Raw genomic sequence first — 13,002 nt, 5'->3', positions numbered from 1 at the left:
AGAATAGTTCAAAAGATTTTGGGGGAAAAAAGTAATAAGGGAAGTGGGATTTGGTGCGCTTAAATCATCTAAAATATGAAGCAAGGTCATTTTTTTGGGTTGAGATCCTTATAGACTTTGAACAGAAGATGGGATAAGAAATAGTAAATTAATACCATCAGGTCTTAATCAGGTTGCTTTAATCTTTATATAAAAATCAAAACTACCAAAATCGTTGAGAAAAAAGTGAAATATAAGTAATAGAGATTGAGAAATCTACTCTTAAGAAAAGCAACCCAAGTTTTTGTATTTCTTACCATGATAATTTTTTGCTACCATTACAAAATTTATTTTTCACTTGTTTTAAATAGTCCAAGGTCTTATTTGATAATCATTTAGGTCTCGTTTGGCAACGATTTTTTTTTTAAAATATTTATTTTTGACATTTTTTTTTTTCCAATTTTGCAAGTAGGGTCTTCACCACTATGGTCTCAATCTTTGTAAAGAATGGGAAAAACTTGAATTCTTGGTCAAATTATAAAAACAAAAACATGTTTTTGAAAACTAAAATTATTTATAGTTTTCAAAAACAAGTTTCTACTAATGATTGGTTTTTGTAAACATTAGTAGAAAGTAGATAACAAAATATTAGATATTTATGGGTGAAAGTAGTGTTTATAGACTTAATATTCAAAAACAAAAAACATAATCATTATCAAATGTGACATTAGTTTTTAGTTTTGGTTTTTGAAAATTGTGATAATACTTTTTTTTTTTTTTTTCAATTTTCAGAACTTAGTAGGAAGAACATTAATTATTAGAAAGTAGATAACAAAACCATCTATAGAAAAAAAAAATTAAATACTTAATTTTCAAAAACTAAATAATTTTTCCACTCATCCTTCTGTGGGGTGGAAATGGGTCTTCCTTCTTCCTTTAATTGATGAAAAGCCATTGATTAGAGTTACTCTTTTGCAGTCCTATACTTGGTGCATCTAATTAGCAACAGCTTATCATAACTACAAAATCCAATTATTGACTTTAGATAGGGCCATATTTAGGATTATATGCAAAGTTAATGCAAAGTAAAAATAAAAGGCAAATCTTATCTCAAAGTCTCATGTGCTGCAAACTTTTAATAAGCACATAATAATAACTCCATGTCTTTAATGAACTAACTTATATTTTTTTCTTGTTGAAAGCAAAAAGAAACAGATAAAATTTATGATCAAAGCTAGGGAGACAGAAATAGGTTACTTTTGCTTCATGAACTTTAGATCGTAATGATTCAATCTTTATAGGTTTAAATACTACTAGAATCCATGTACTTTCGGTTTTGATTAATTTTGGTTCTTGTTTTTTAATTCAAAGAGTTATGAATCAAAATTGAAATTATAGGGATCAAAACAAACATTTTAAAAATAAAGAGTATAAAATGAATCAAAGTAAAAAATATAAAGAGTAAAATAGTATCTAAACCGTCTATATTATTAAATTTGTACCACGCTATTTTCTTTGAATTATAATAGATGACAATATAATCCATATACTTAACCATTTATAACGAGTTAGTTGAAAAAGATTACTAAAAAAAAGTTCAAAGACTTACAACGTTTTTAAATTTTTGTAAAAAAAGGAAAAAGAAAAAGTTTTAAGTGTCACGATTGGTAGCCAAAAAGCTTAACAAAATTTTGGCATTCATAGGCAACTTGCAATTTGCAATAACCCTTGCGGTGGGTTTCCTGATTGGGAAACTTTTCAACCTCTTCTCTTATCCTTTCTTACTTTATCAACGAATTAATTTTGATATTTTGATAAAACTTTTTTTTTTAAAAAAAAAAAGACTCAATTTTTAATGTTTTGTAAGTCGTGGAGATTAGATGGAATATAATCAGAACTATAATCCAATTAATTAATTAATTAAATTACAACTTGGTCATATATTTTTTTACTTTAGTGTTTATTTTGGTTGCACTTAAAGTTAGTTCCTAATGGATCTTTAATCTTTAAAATTTCTATACCCAAATTGTAGCATTCTAATTGAATTATTTAAGATTATATGGTGGATTGGATTCAGGCAGTTTTAAGTGTTTGATGGCGTAAGCCTTAAACGAATAAAGTTAGAAAACGAGAATATATTAGATGAAAAAATAAAATTTTAAACAATTCTTTATGTATAAGAATTAAATAAACACGAATTTAAAACAAACTTTTAAAATATAAAGAATAAATATAGTAACCTAATATGGTCCATGAGTGATGAAATTGGCCTATTACTCAAGATTTTACATTCAATAAGTTAATGATTGGTGTGGAAAAAAAAAAGTCATTCTCTAATGAAAAATCAAAAGGAAAACTATAATAGCAATTCATTCTTCAAGATTATTTTCCATATTATTCAATAGTTTTTGGATACATGTAGTTTGGACTAGAGATTAAAGTTTGTTTTGATATATTTTTCTTTTCTTGGTTCAAGGTTCAACATTATAGGAGAGGGCTACTCAAACATTTGACCATGTAACAAAATGCATATCACTTTAATTAATTATTTAGTTTAATTAAAAATGATTAAATTAGGTTTGTATCTACTCGATCCATGAACTTTAGAAAGTGCCTAATAAGTCTTTGAATTTTCAGTTGCTTCTAATACGTTTCTAAATTTTAAAAAAATATTTAATATATTTTTGAACTTTTAATTTTGTTTGCAACATGTAACGATCCAACTTTTCTAAAGGATCGACTTTGGGTGTTACTCATGTATGCTAAACTCAAAGTTAATAAAATAGTGAAAGATGAGCAACAAAAACAACTTTAAGAAATCAATATAAACAAGAATTTAGATTCAGGATCCCATAAAAAAAAATGAAGGAAACAAAATGAAACTTAAAAGAAAATATTTTATTTTTGAAAAGCCGAGCCATTACATAATAAATCCTTCAATTTTCAATTGTGTCTTATAAATTATTGACACATTCAATACTAAAAAAAAAAAAAAAAAAAGAGGGACCAACTAGACACAAAGTTAAAAGTTTAGAGTCTTACAAGACATCAAATTCAATCTTGTATTTGATAAAAATAATTACTTTTTAAAAATTTAAATATATTAGAAATGTATTAGACACATAATTAAAAGTTTAAAAACACTTATTAGACATTTTTAAAGTTCAAAGATCAATTGAACATAAAATTGATCTACCAAAGACAAGATTTTCTAAAGCGAAGAGACCTTTTATACACATACAAAACTTAAAAACTAAACTTAGAAGTAAAGGTTAAAATACCATTTTAATTTGTATACTCTCAACTTTCTAATTTTAGTTCATAGACATTCAATAAATCTTAAATTTAATCCTTAATACTAGTTTATGGTTGATTTATAATTTTTTTTATTATCTATTATTATTTTACTATAAATTTTGAAATTATATTCACATATTAAATTTTTCTCAAGAAAATCATCATCATCATTATTATTTATCCAATTTCGGTATAAATTATCTTTAAAAGACCAAATTTAAGTTTTATTAAATGTAAAATAATTAGAAGTATGAGAATTAAAATTAAACAAAGCACAAAATATAGAGACGGGAATGATACATTAACCAAAATTAAAGATCTAATAGGGGAAAAAAGGAATTGAGAAAATCGCATTGAACATTGAGAACATGGAAGGACAATATGTTGATGAAAAAGAAAATCCTTATCTATCTCGAGCAAAGGAATGAAAACTGTGAAATAAATATAGATTTTAGATATATATATCAATTTCGATGCAGAAAATTCTAAAAAAAACGACGTTAATAAAAAAAAGGAAGAGAAAGAAATTGCATTGAATATGGAGAACATAGAAGGACAATGTATTGGATTTGAGCAACAAAGGTGCATGAAGGTTTAATTGCAGAATAATTGATCCCCACAAAAGCAGGGGAAGTTCACATGAAAAGAGATAGAGATGAAGAGTTGGTTGTAGTTGTAGTAAATACCCTCATTTATCTCTACAACCATTAATATATATATATATATAAATATATATAAAAAAAAAGAATTTACAACACATTTTAATGAAATCTCTGCAGACAAAAAGTACTATGTTGTCTTCAACTAGCTCCTTTGTTATCTCTCTCTCTTTTTTATAAAATTAATAATAATAATTTCCATTGTTTATTCTCTCTCCCTTTTAAAAGCAAATAGATCTGTTTCTGTTGCTATAATGTTTTGAGGATAAGGTTACACCATATTCCACATTTCCTTTAACCTATTCTGTCTAAATCATACCTATCCCTCTCTCTCTTTTTCCCGTCTACCTCCTACATTACAACCACCCTTTCCTATATTTTTCAGTGATTTTTGAAATTATTAAACTCTCTTTCAATATATATTTTTAATTATCCAAAATCATATACCGTTGAATATATTTCTCGTACCATTAAAATTGATTTTGAATGATTAAAATTATTTTATGAGTGATTTAATGATGAAAGTAATTTTATCAATTTTTGAGTCACTCAAAATTTTTAAGTTTATTTGTTTGGGTTTATTTCATTTCAAAGGTTTTTGTGTTTAATGACTTTTCGAACTCTAATTGGATTTATATGTTTCTTAATTTTCAATTATGTGTCTAATGATTTTTTGATATGTTCAAAACTTTTATAAATTTAGACATTGTTTGGTAACAATTTTGTTTTAAGTTTTATGTTTTTGAAATTTTGTTTCTTAAATTTTTATGTCAGGACTCAAATTTTAGAAATAAAACCAAATTTTTTCAAGACTATTTTTTTAGTTTTTAAAATTTTACTTGGCTTTTCAAAACATTAGTGGTAGTGGATAACAAAAGAATGAAATTTATAGGTAGATGTAGAAGTTGTGTTTATAAACTTAATTTTCAAAATTTAAAATAAAAAAAATCAAATAGTTACCAAACATGATATTATCGATCTAATAGACATAAATTGAATTTAATATCTAATGGAATCGTAAATTTTAGTTTTATGTTTAGGATGGATGTCCATTATTATTTTTTTTTTTTAAAAGGAAGGTTGAATAAATCGATTTAGTAGACACACAATTAAAACTATACTAAATTCAAAAATAAAAAAAATTAACAAGTTGTAAAACAATTCAATTAACTTTATAAATTTAAAATCAAAATTGTAATTTAAGTAAGCAAAAAAAAAAAAACTAAAGAACAAGAAAGAGAGAGAAGAGCATCAAATGTTGTGTATTCATGATTTGTTCTGTCACCATTAACTGTGTTTCCTCAGATGGGGTTATAATGGTTTTTTCATATTCAGTAAATTTTCTTTCTTTATTTATTTTTTTAAGAAAAGAAAAAACTTATTGTCTTTTACCTCTTTGTTGTGCTATTGCCACCACTTTCCTCTGTCCTTTCACATTTAAAAACTTTAGTCCCAGATTAATATTAAAACTGGAAAAAATAAAAATAAATAATAAAGTGGTAACTAAATAAGAATATGTGTGATACTGGGAAACTGAGATTCTATATCCCATCACTTTCTTTTGCTTTTTCTCTCTTCTTTAATTTTTATTTTTTGCTTTTCAGTTTTTAATTTAAAAGCAAAACCCATCTCTGATTTCTCTCTGTTTTCTCTCTGTTTTCTCTCTGTTTTTGTGGTCTCCTTTAAACCCTCCTGTGTTTTGCCACAGTACCATTCAAAGCTCTGATCTTCCTTAGAGATTTTTCGAACCAACCAATTCCCTTTTTCTTTTACCTTCTTCTCTACCATTTTCCTCATGCTTTTTGGGATTATGAGCAAAACCCATTTCAGGAATTCTTGAAAAAGCTCTGTTTTTACTCAACACAACACTGCCACAAAAGCCTGGGTATTAAAAATTCTAGAATCTATATTTGTTTTTCTTTTCGATTCCCGAGATGACTAATCAGTAGAAACTATTTTACATATTGGGTCCAATTTATTCCACTTTTTCTTTTCTTCATTAACCAGATACCAATGGCGAATTGGAGTAGTGCTCTGAGAAAAAACTATGGATTCAGTGAAGATTTAGAAGAAGAAGATGTGTGGAATTCTGTTAAAGGTAAAGAAGATTCTTCAAATTTCATCACGAGAGACTCCAATGACTGTTATTACTCGTCTTCTTCATCTTCATCATCATCATCTTCTTCTTCTTCTTCCACTTGGCGTCTTCCATCTGCACCAAAAATGATCCCGAAATCCATTTCAACAAGAACACACGAAACCCAGATGGCCAATAATCGATCCTCTGCTCCGGTGGATATTCCTGATTGGTCCAAAATTTACGGCAAAATGGGCTCGTCCTCCTGTGACAAAAGTGACGGCAGAGATCAAGAAGATATCGACGGTGAAGAAGACGATATGGTGCCACCTCATGAATGGATTGCTCAGAAATTAGCGAGAAGCAGAATTTCGTCATTCTCTGTTTGTGAAGGGGTTGGAAGAACTCTCAAAGGAAGGGATTTAAGCAAAGTTCGAAACGCCATTTTAACCAAGACTGGTTTTTTAGAGTGATGTTGCTTGAGATGATCATCATCATTTTGTTCTGCGTTTTCTTGTTTGCTTACTCTGCCATTGTTATGGTCTGTTGGAGCTTAGTTTAAAACAGAGTTTCTAGTAAGAACTGGAAGAAGGAACGGAAAATTTCTAGTTTTTTTCCTCTATCTCTTTTTGTGTATTTGAAATGGAGTGGAGCTGTTTCATGTTCTATGATTTTGAGTTTTTAAAATAAGGGATATGAATTTAGTATAATTATCTAGTAAAGATTGGTTTGTTGAAGTTCTCATTTTATATGGCTACCTTTTTTTTTGAGTGGTTGTTTGTTTCAAAGAACTAAGAGAAAAAAATACATAAACTTTATAGAGTTGTCAATCCAATTTTGTTTAATACATTAACTGATAGATCTTATTATTTATTCCCATTTGAACTTTTTTTCTTTTGTAAATAACAAATTATTATTATATTTATGGAGCATAAATAAGTGATGGCAACCATATTTTTTAGATATTCCAACTCTGTCCTCTGTTTATGAAGGAAAGGTAAAAGGAAAAAGTAATCTGAGATTTACTTAATCAAATCAAGCTTTTTCAAGTATTTCTGGCTACATTTTTTAGTACAATAATCGTAAGACAGACGAGGAATTGAACCTTTTATTTCTAGAGACCGAACACATGTCAATACGATTAAATGAATCAAGTTCATTATTTTTTTTTTGGTTATAAAAGCTATCTTTTTTTTTTTGTTGGGGTTTGAGGTCTATGAATATCTGTAGGATATGGCAGGCAGTGGCATCAAATACATCAAATCACTTCCACAGCCTTTCTGATCCGAATAAGGGTCCACGAATAATTCCCATGATAAAGACGAAAATTCAATAAACAATTATTTCAAAAAAAAGAAAAAAAAAAGAACAATCATCCTGCTGCCCTTCCACTGGACAGATTCCTGTTTTCATGGCATCTATACCAAAACTACGTCGTTTTGATCTCTCTCAGACCTGACTCACAGTCACAGATTCTCTTTGGAGTCCACCAAAATCAAAAATAAAAATGCCTTTGTCTTTCCCCCTTTTCCCAGCACACCACCATCAACCATCCATCATATATTCCTCACATTTTTTCCTTCCATCTCTTTCAGTGTAACACAATAAATTTAACATCCATCTCTTCTTCTTTATTCATCAATATCCTTTCCACTTCCTCTTAATCAATTTGGATCACATAAAGTTTTCTCAATCTTGTCGTGAAATCTGCCATCAAAATATGATTAACTTATTAACTATATCCATGGACCGACATGGATTTAGAGGCATCAAGGTTAGAGAGCTATAATATAGTGTACATTCCTTTCAACTTTTAGGATTAAAATCGTAAACAGCATAAATAATATAAATACGAATCCGGGTTAGGTTTCAAAACAGTTGGATAATAGATTTAAGACAGTTGCAAGAATGTGGAAAGAAAAGAGGGAAGAAGCTTTTTTTTTCTCATTTGGAATAAATGGAGCATCTTTCCACTTTCTTGGAGGGACCCCTTCATTGGGAGTAGTGGGAAAAATGGGTTGGGGGTTTCATTTTTCAGGAAGATCATCAAATCCAAAAGGAGGGGTTTGAAAGAGCACTAATTATATTCTGTTCTTATTTCTAAATTCTACCTATGTTCCTTTTTATTCTGTCTTTTTTATGCATAGTCTTAAAAAGGAAGGCTCATCTTCCCTAGATTTTGATTTTGCTTCCACATGGATTCTAGATCTTATGCTGAAAACTCTATTGTGAAAGAAAGATCAAAGTTTCTAAGGAAAAAAAAATGAAAATTTTGTGGTTAGTGCTCTTGTCATTGTCACTACCACTTGAAACAAACTGAAAATGGAAATCCAAATCCCATGGATATATTTTTGCTGCATTTCCATATTTTTAAATGTGATTATTTGTTTCCTTTTCTTGGTGGGGTTTGGAAATGGCAAGCATCAACAAAATCATTTTCGCTCAAGCATTCAATGTTTGTTTAAAAAGGGAAAAAAAAAAAAAAGAAAAGGAAATGCAAGAGTGAAATTCAATCCATGAATAAACTCATAAACTTCCTATTGAAGAGAACAGAAATAGTGATGTAAAAATGTGGTATAAAACTTGCTGATAAAGATGAATCTAATCAATACTACTAACTAAAACAACTCATTAAAAATTGATTATAAAGATGAATTGAATCCAACCGAATAACGAAATGTCTAGTATCATGTTTACGACAAACGGTTGAACCTCATCAAAAGGATCAACCTTTGAAAGCAAATAGTAAAAAGTAGAAACTTTAAGTCCTAACTTTAAAATTAAAAAGAAGAAAAATTATGTTATATTAAACTAAATGTAAAAATCTCATAACTCAACAGCAAGCAATTTAATTTACTTACAACATATCTTTCGAGGGGATTAAGGTTTGGAACATGGAACTAACTTCTATGTTTGGTCTGAAAAAAGTTCTATTGCAAATTTGCAGTATTTATGTATCAGAGAGAACCATTTCCAGAGAAGGTCTGAGAAGGAATTTACAACGGTCAGTTTTTATTTGCATTAATTTTATTAAAACGGTTCAAATTTTCTACAATGAATTGGTCAATTTATCAGTTAAATTCAAATTTTCTACAGTGAATTGGTCAATTTATCAGTTAAATTTCAAAAGTTAATGGTGATCAGTTCTACTGATCTCATTTATTACATGATTAATGCTATGAAACAAACTTATTAAAAAGGTCCCCTGTTCCACTTCTCAGCCACAAGCAAATTCTTTTCCCTTCAGTTCCATCTTTCACATTTGAGCTGAAAGTGAATTTAGATTTTCACTTTCAGCTCTACCCATAGCCATTTTGATTTCAAGAATTTTCATTTTGTTTATTCACTTGTCATTCATAAACCTTTCTCCTTAGCTGTTTAATCTAAGAATTTAGATTCAATCTCTCATCAGTTTTGAAGTTTTTACTGTTGAGAGTAAAGTTAGGTGAAGAAAGGCAGACAAAAATGTCTATGAAGAATAAAGTTGGAGGAATTGGATTGGACTTTGCTTCAAGATATGTATTATTTAGGAAGTGGGCCTTTTTTCTATGTTTTGTATGCTTTTGTGCTGGCATGCTTTTTACAAACAGGTACAATATTGTCAATTAAAGTCTATTTGTTACATTTTAAGTAAACTTTTTTTTTGTTGCTTTTGTTGCTAATATATAGAAAACTAGCTAATTTTTCAATTAAAAAATGGAAGGATTTGAAAATCTGTTTGTTGAACTGGTTTTTACAGCCTATAGTACTGGATTCTAACTGGATTTAGATTGCGTTCGATTGCGTTTTTACGACATCATCGTTAAATTTGGTTTTCATAATTTTTTCAGGATGTGGATAGTGCCTATGGCTAATGGTGTTGCACTGAAGTCTACAGTCTCTCATGAAAGAATGGAATTAAAATCTGATTCTTATAATCCACAGCTTGTGAGTGGGGTTCATAGCATTTAAACTCGTACTTTAGATCTTGATTATATATTCTCAAGGCTAAATCATATACCTTTTACTTTACAAATTGAATGAAACTAAAGTTTTATTCAACACATTATGGTAACCCTTTTCACTGAAAGCCTGTTGAGAGAGGGATAATTGCACTGATTGTTTTCTTGCTTTCGATTCACTTCTCGTCGACACTTTTCTGATGAACTTACTTTTCGATATTGTTTTTCCTTAACAAGGCGAAAACCAAAACATCTGGTGCAAGGCCAGAGGAGTTTTCAAGGTCCCAGCTGAGTATTCAGTAAGTAACATGCTGATGCTTGAATCAAACTGGTCTACTCCCTTAATGTGCCACTATGTAATTAGTGGCTTAAGAGCAAATTAATGAAATGTGTGCTAAAATATTATCCGCAGGACACTTGCTAAGAGCATGTTAGATCTGGAGAAGAAACTTGCAGCTGTAACGATAGGTCATAAATCTTCATCAAATGGATCTCACGTTGTGGAAAAGAATGCAGAGCCAACTTCCAAGAGAAAATATCTAGTGGTTGTAGGAATCAATACAGCTTTTACTAGCCGAGAACGAAGAGATTCGGTTCGTGCAACTTGGATGCCACAAGGTCTGCTATGTTACAAGTCTTCAAGTTTTTCCTTTGATTTTGGTGCCTTTTTTCTATCATCTGGTTAAACATGAGATTGTTGTTTATAATTTAATCTTACTAGGTGACAAAAGAAAGAAGTTGGAGGAAGAGAAAGGCATAATCATTCGTTTCGTTATCGGACGAAGGTAAATAAAGAAACACAATCTCATTCTTGTTAAGTTATATACTATGACAAATTAATCGCAGCGATTACTTTGTATTGGTTGATAGTGCAACTCCTGGCAGCATACTCGATAAATCACTCGACGCAGAGGAGCGTGAACATGGAGACTTCCTGAGACTGGTAATGTCATCCAACTATTACTACTATTGTTCTTTGTTCTACCTGTCTCAATCAATGTTCTAAGTTGAAGAGAATAATAAAAAATCAGAATGTGATAATTGATGGAAGTTTTGCTCATGTTTGTTCAAATGTTACAAGCAGAATCATGTGGAAGGTTACCTCGAATTATCGGCCAAGACGAAGACTTACTTTGCTACAGCTGTTTCTTTGTGGGATGCTGAATTCTACGTCAAAGTCGATGACGACATCCATGTGAACTTAGGTGAGCCTATTTTTAGATACTCCTGTTTGAACTGTTAAGGGATATCATATATGGAACTGTTGATGCAATAAGAATAATGTTTTCTCAAATATCTAAGCTTCCATCCTTTCATCTACTACAGCTGCGCTTGGAACAACCCTGGTTGGACATCAGAATAAGCCTCGGGTTTACATCGGTTGTATGAAGTCCGGACCCGTCCTCTCTAAGAAGTAAGTGTAACTTGTGAAAACAAAAACTGTTACCAATAGATTTGATTTTCACAATGTCTCTCAATTCTTACAGAGGAGTAAAGTACCACGAACCGGAGTATTTGAGATTCGGCGACGAGGGAAATTTGTATTTCCGTCACGCTACAGGACAATTATATGGAATCTCAAAAGACTTAGCTACTTACATCTTGCAAAACCAGTTAAGTCTTAAAGTTCTTACTATGCACAAAATCGTTCTAGAGTAGCTTCACCTCGTAAATAATAACTAATTCATTCTTTCATTACTTCGTTTAACCTTCAGAGATGTGCTGCACAAGTATGCCAATGAAGATGTTTCATTAGGATCTTGGTTTATTGGTTTAGATGTGGAACAGGTGGATGATAGGAAACTATGTTGTGGCACCCCACCTGGTAAGTTCTCAGCTTTCATTCTGTTTCGGGTCCATTTGAAATGAATTTCTAAGTGCTTATAAACATTTCTTTTACACTTCATTAGAAAGTGATTCCAAACAAATTCTTGATCTTCTTCGGCATACGTCCATTTCCGACCTTGCATTGTTTTTGGTGCACAAAATGAACTTTTTCCCAAATAATGATTCTTAACGCTTTTATGATTTGTTTGTGTAGATTGTGAGACAAAAGCTTTGAGAGATGAAGTTTGTGTAGCTTCATTTGATTGGAAATGCAGTGGGATCTGCAACTCAGTTGAAAGAATGAGTGAAGTTCACCAGAAATGTGCTGAAAATGAGACCTCTTTATGGAATAGCTTTTGAAATCAATACAACACAAGGATTTTGTGCACTTTGAAAGAATGGAACCAGAAATAATATCCTCATTCTTTTTTGTCTGCCTTTGAATCAACTTGGAATTGGTTTCTCATAGGTCTTTGATCAATATGTAAACAGCTTTGGAGGGAAGTTATATACTTTTACTTGATAAAGTAGTAATGTATTTGCAGCTTAATTAAGCTTTCTTGTTCTATTACCATTAACATTCCTCATTATACAACTATTCTCTTTCTTTCTTCTTCTTTTCTCAACTCGAGTATTGATTTGATCAATTGAAATGACGTGTAAGGTGATATTCTAAAAATAAATCATAAAAGGGTATTCATTTCATTAGTATACTCTCTCTATATATGTGTAGAGTACGTGAATACTTTCTTTGATAGATTTTCTCTATAAATCTATCAAAGAAAGTATATGTGAAGAACATGTTTTATTTTCCCAAATGAAGCTACTTCATTGGTAATTGGTGAATACTTTCTTTGAGATTGGAGGTTTGATTCTCATCTCCATAATTATTGTACTAAAATAAAATAGAGTTTTCTTAAAAATTTTACGTTTGGCACATAAATTTTTTATAGTCTACTTATATGATCAGAACTTTTATAATATATTTATACAAATAAATATAGGGTTGAAGAATTGAATAATTGATGACTATAATATTGATTGAGTAATTCAATGAAAAGTTAAAATATTGTTTGATATAGTGATTTGGATAAACAACATAAATCGTTCAATAAAGATTTCATTTAATGTTGGTAGTTGGGCCGTGCAAACTTCATTTAAAGTTGGACCTGAATAAAGACTTTGAGCCCTAAAATTGGGCTTTGAAAAGAATGGGCCTAAA

At 29.9% G+C, this 13,002-nt stretch overlaps 2 protein-coding genes across 2 annotated transcripts; both read left to right on the top strand.

The window, feature by feature from the left end:
* Window positions 1–5,470: 5,470 nt before the first annotated feature.
* LOC120083273 lies at window positions 5,471–6,756 on the top strand. Its single transcript, XM_039038947.1, has 2 exons — window positions 5,471–5,820; window positions 5,943–6,756. Exon 2 carries the CDS (start codon window positions 5,949–5,951, stop codon window positions 6,483–6,485), a length of 537 nt encoding a protein of 178 aa, XP_038894875.1. The 5' UTR covers window positions 5,471–5,820; window positions 5,943–5,948; the 3' UTR covers window positions 6,486–6,756.
* Window positions 6,757–8,891: 2,135 nt separating this feature from the next.
* LOC120083401 (probable beta-1,3-galactosyltransferase 2) lies at window positions 8,892–12,447 on the top strand. Its single transcript, XM_039039155.1, has 11 exons — window positions 8,892–9,016; window positions 9,843–9,939; window positions 10,191–10,252; window positions 10,366–10,571; window positions 10,675–10,738; window positions 10,824–10,896; window positions 11,038–11,158; window positions 11,280–11,367; window positions 11,441–11,566; window positions 11,669–11,778; window positions 11,995–12,447. Exons 1-11 carry the CDS (start codon window positions 8,907–8,909, stop codon window positions 12,138–12,140), a joined length of 1,203 nt encoding a protein of 400 aa, XP_038895083.1. The 5' UTR covers window positions 8,892–8,906; the 3' UTR covers window positions 12,141–12,447.
* Window positions 12,448–13,002: the final 555 nt, after the last annotated feature.

The sequence above is a fragment of the Benincasa hispida genome, chromosome 8 (assembly GCF_009727055.1).
Source record: "Benincasa hispida cultivar B227 chromosome 8, ASM972705v1, whole genome shotgun sequence".
Lineage (NCBI taxonomy): Eukaryota > Viridiplantae > Streptophyta > Magnoliopsida > Cucurbitales > Cucurbitaceae > Benincasa > Benincasa hispida.
The sequence above is the reverse complement of the archived record's forward strand: the minus strand, read 5'-3'. Positions and strand labels throughout refer to the sequence as shown.

Bases quoted from the DNA above. Each gene is read 5' to 3' on its own strand.
- LOC120083273 (XM_039038947.1), top strand. From the start codon at position 5,949: ATGGCGAATTGGAGTAGTGCTCTGAGAAAAAACTATGGATTCAGTGAA.
- LOC120083401 (XM_039039155.1), top strand. From the start codon at position 8,907: ATGGAACTAACTTCTATGTTTGGTCTGAAAAAAGTTCTATTGCAAATT. The intron at 10,739-10,823 runs GTAAATAAAGAA...ATTGGTTGATAG, and splicing joins CGTTTCGTTATCGGACGAAG to TGCAACTCCTGGCAGCATAC. The intron at 10,897-11,037 runs GTAATGTCATCC...TGTTACAAGCAG, and splicing joins ATGGAGACTTCCTGAGACTG to AATCATGTGGAAGGTTACCT.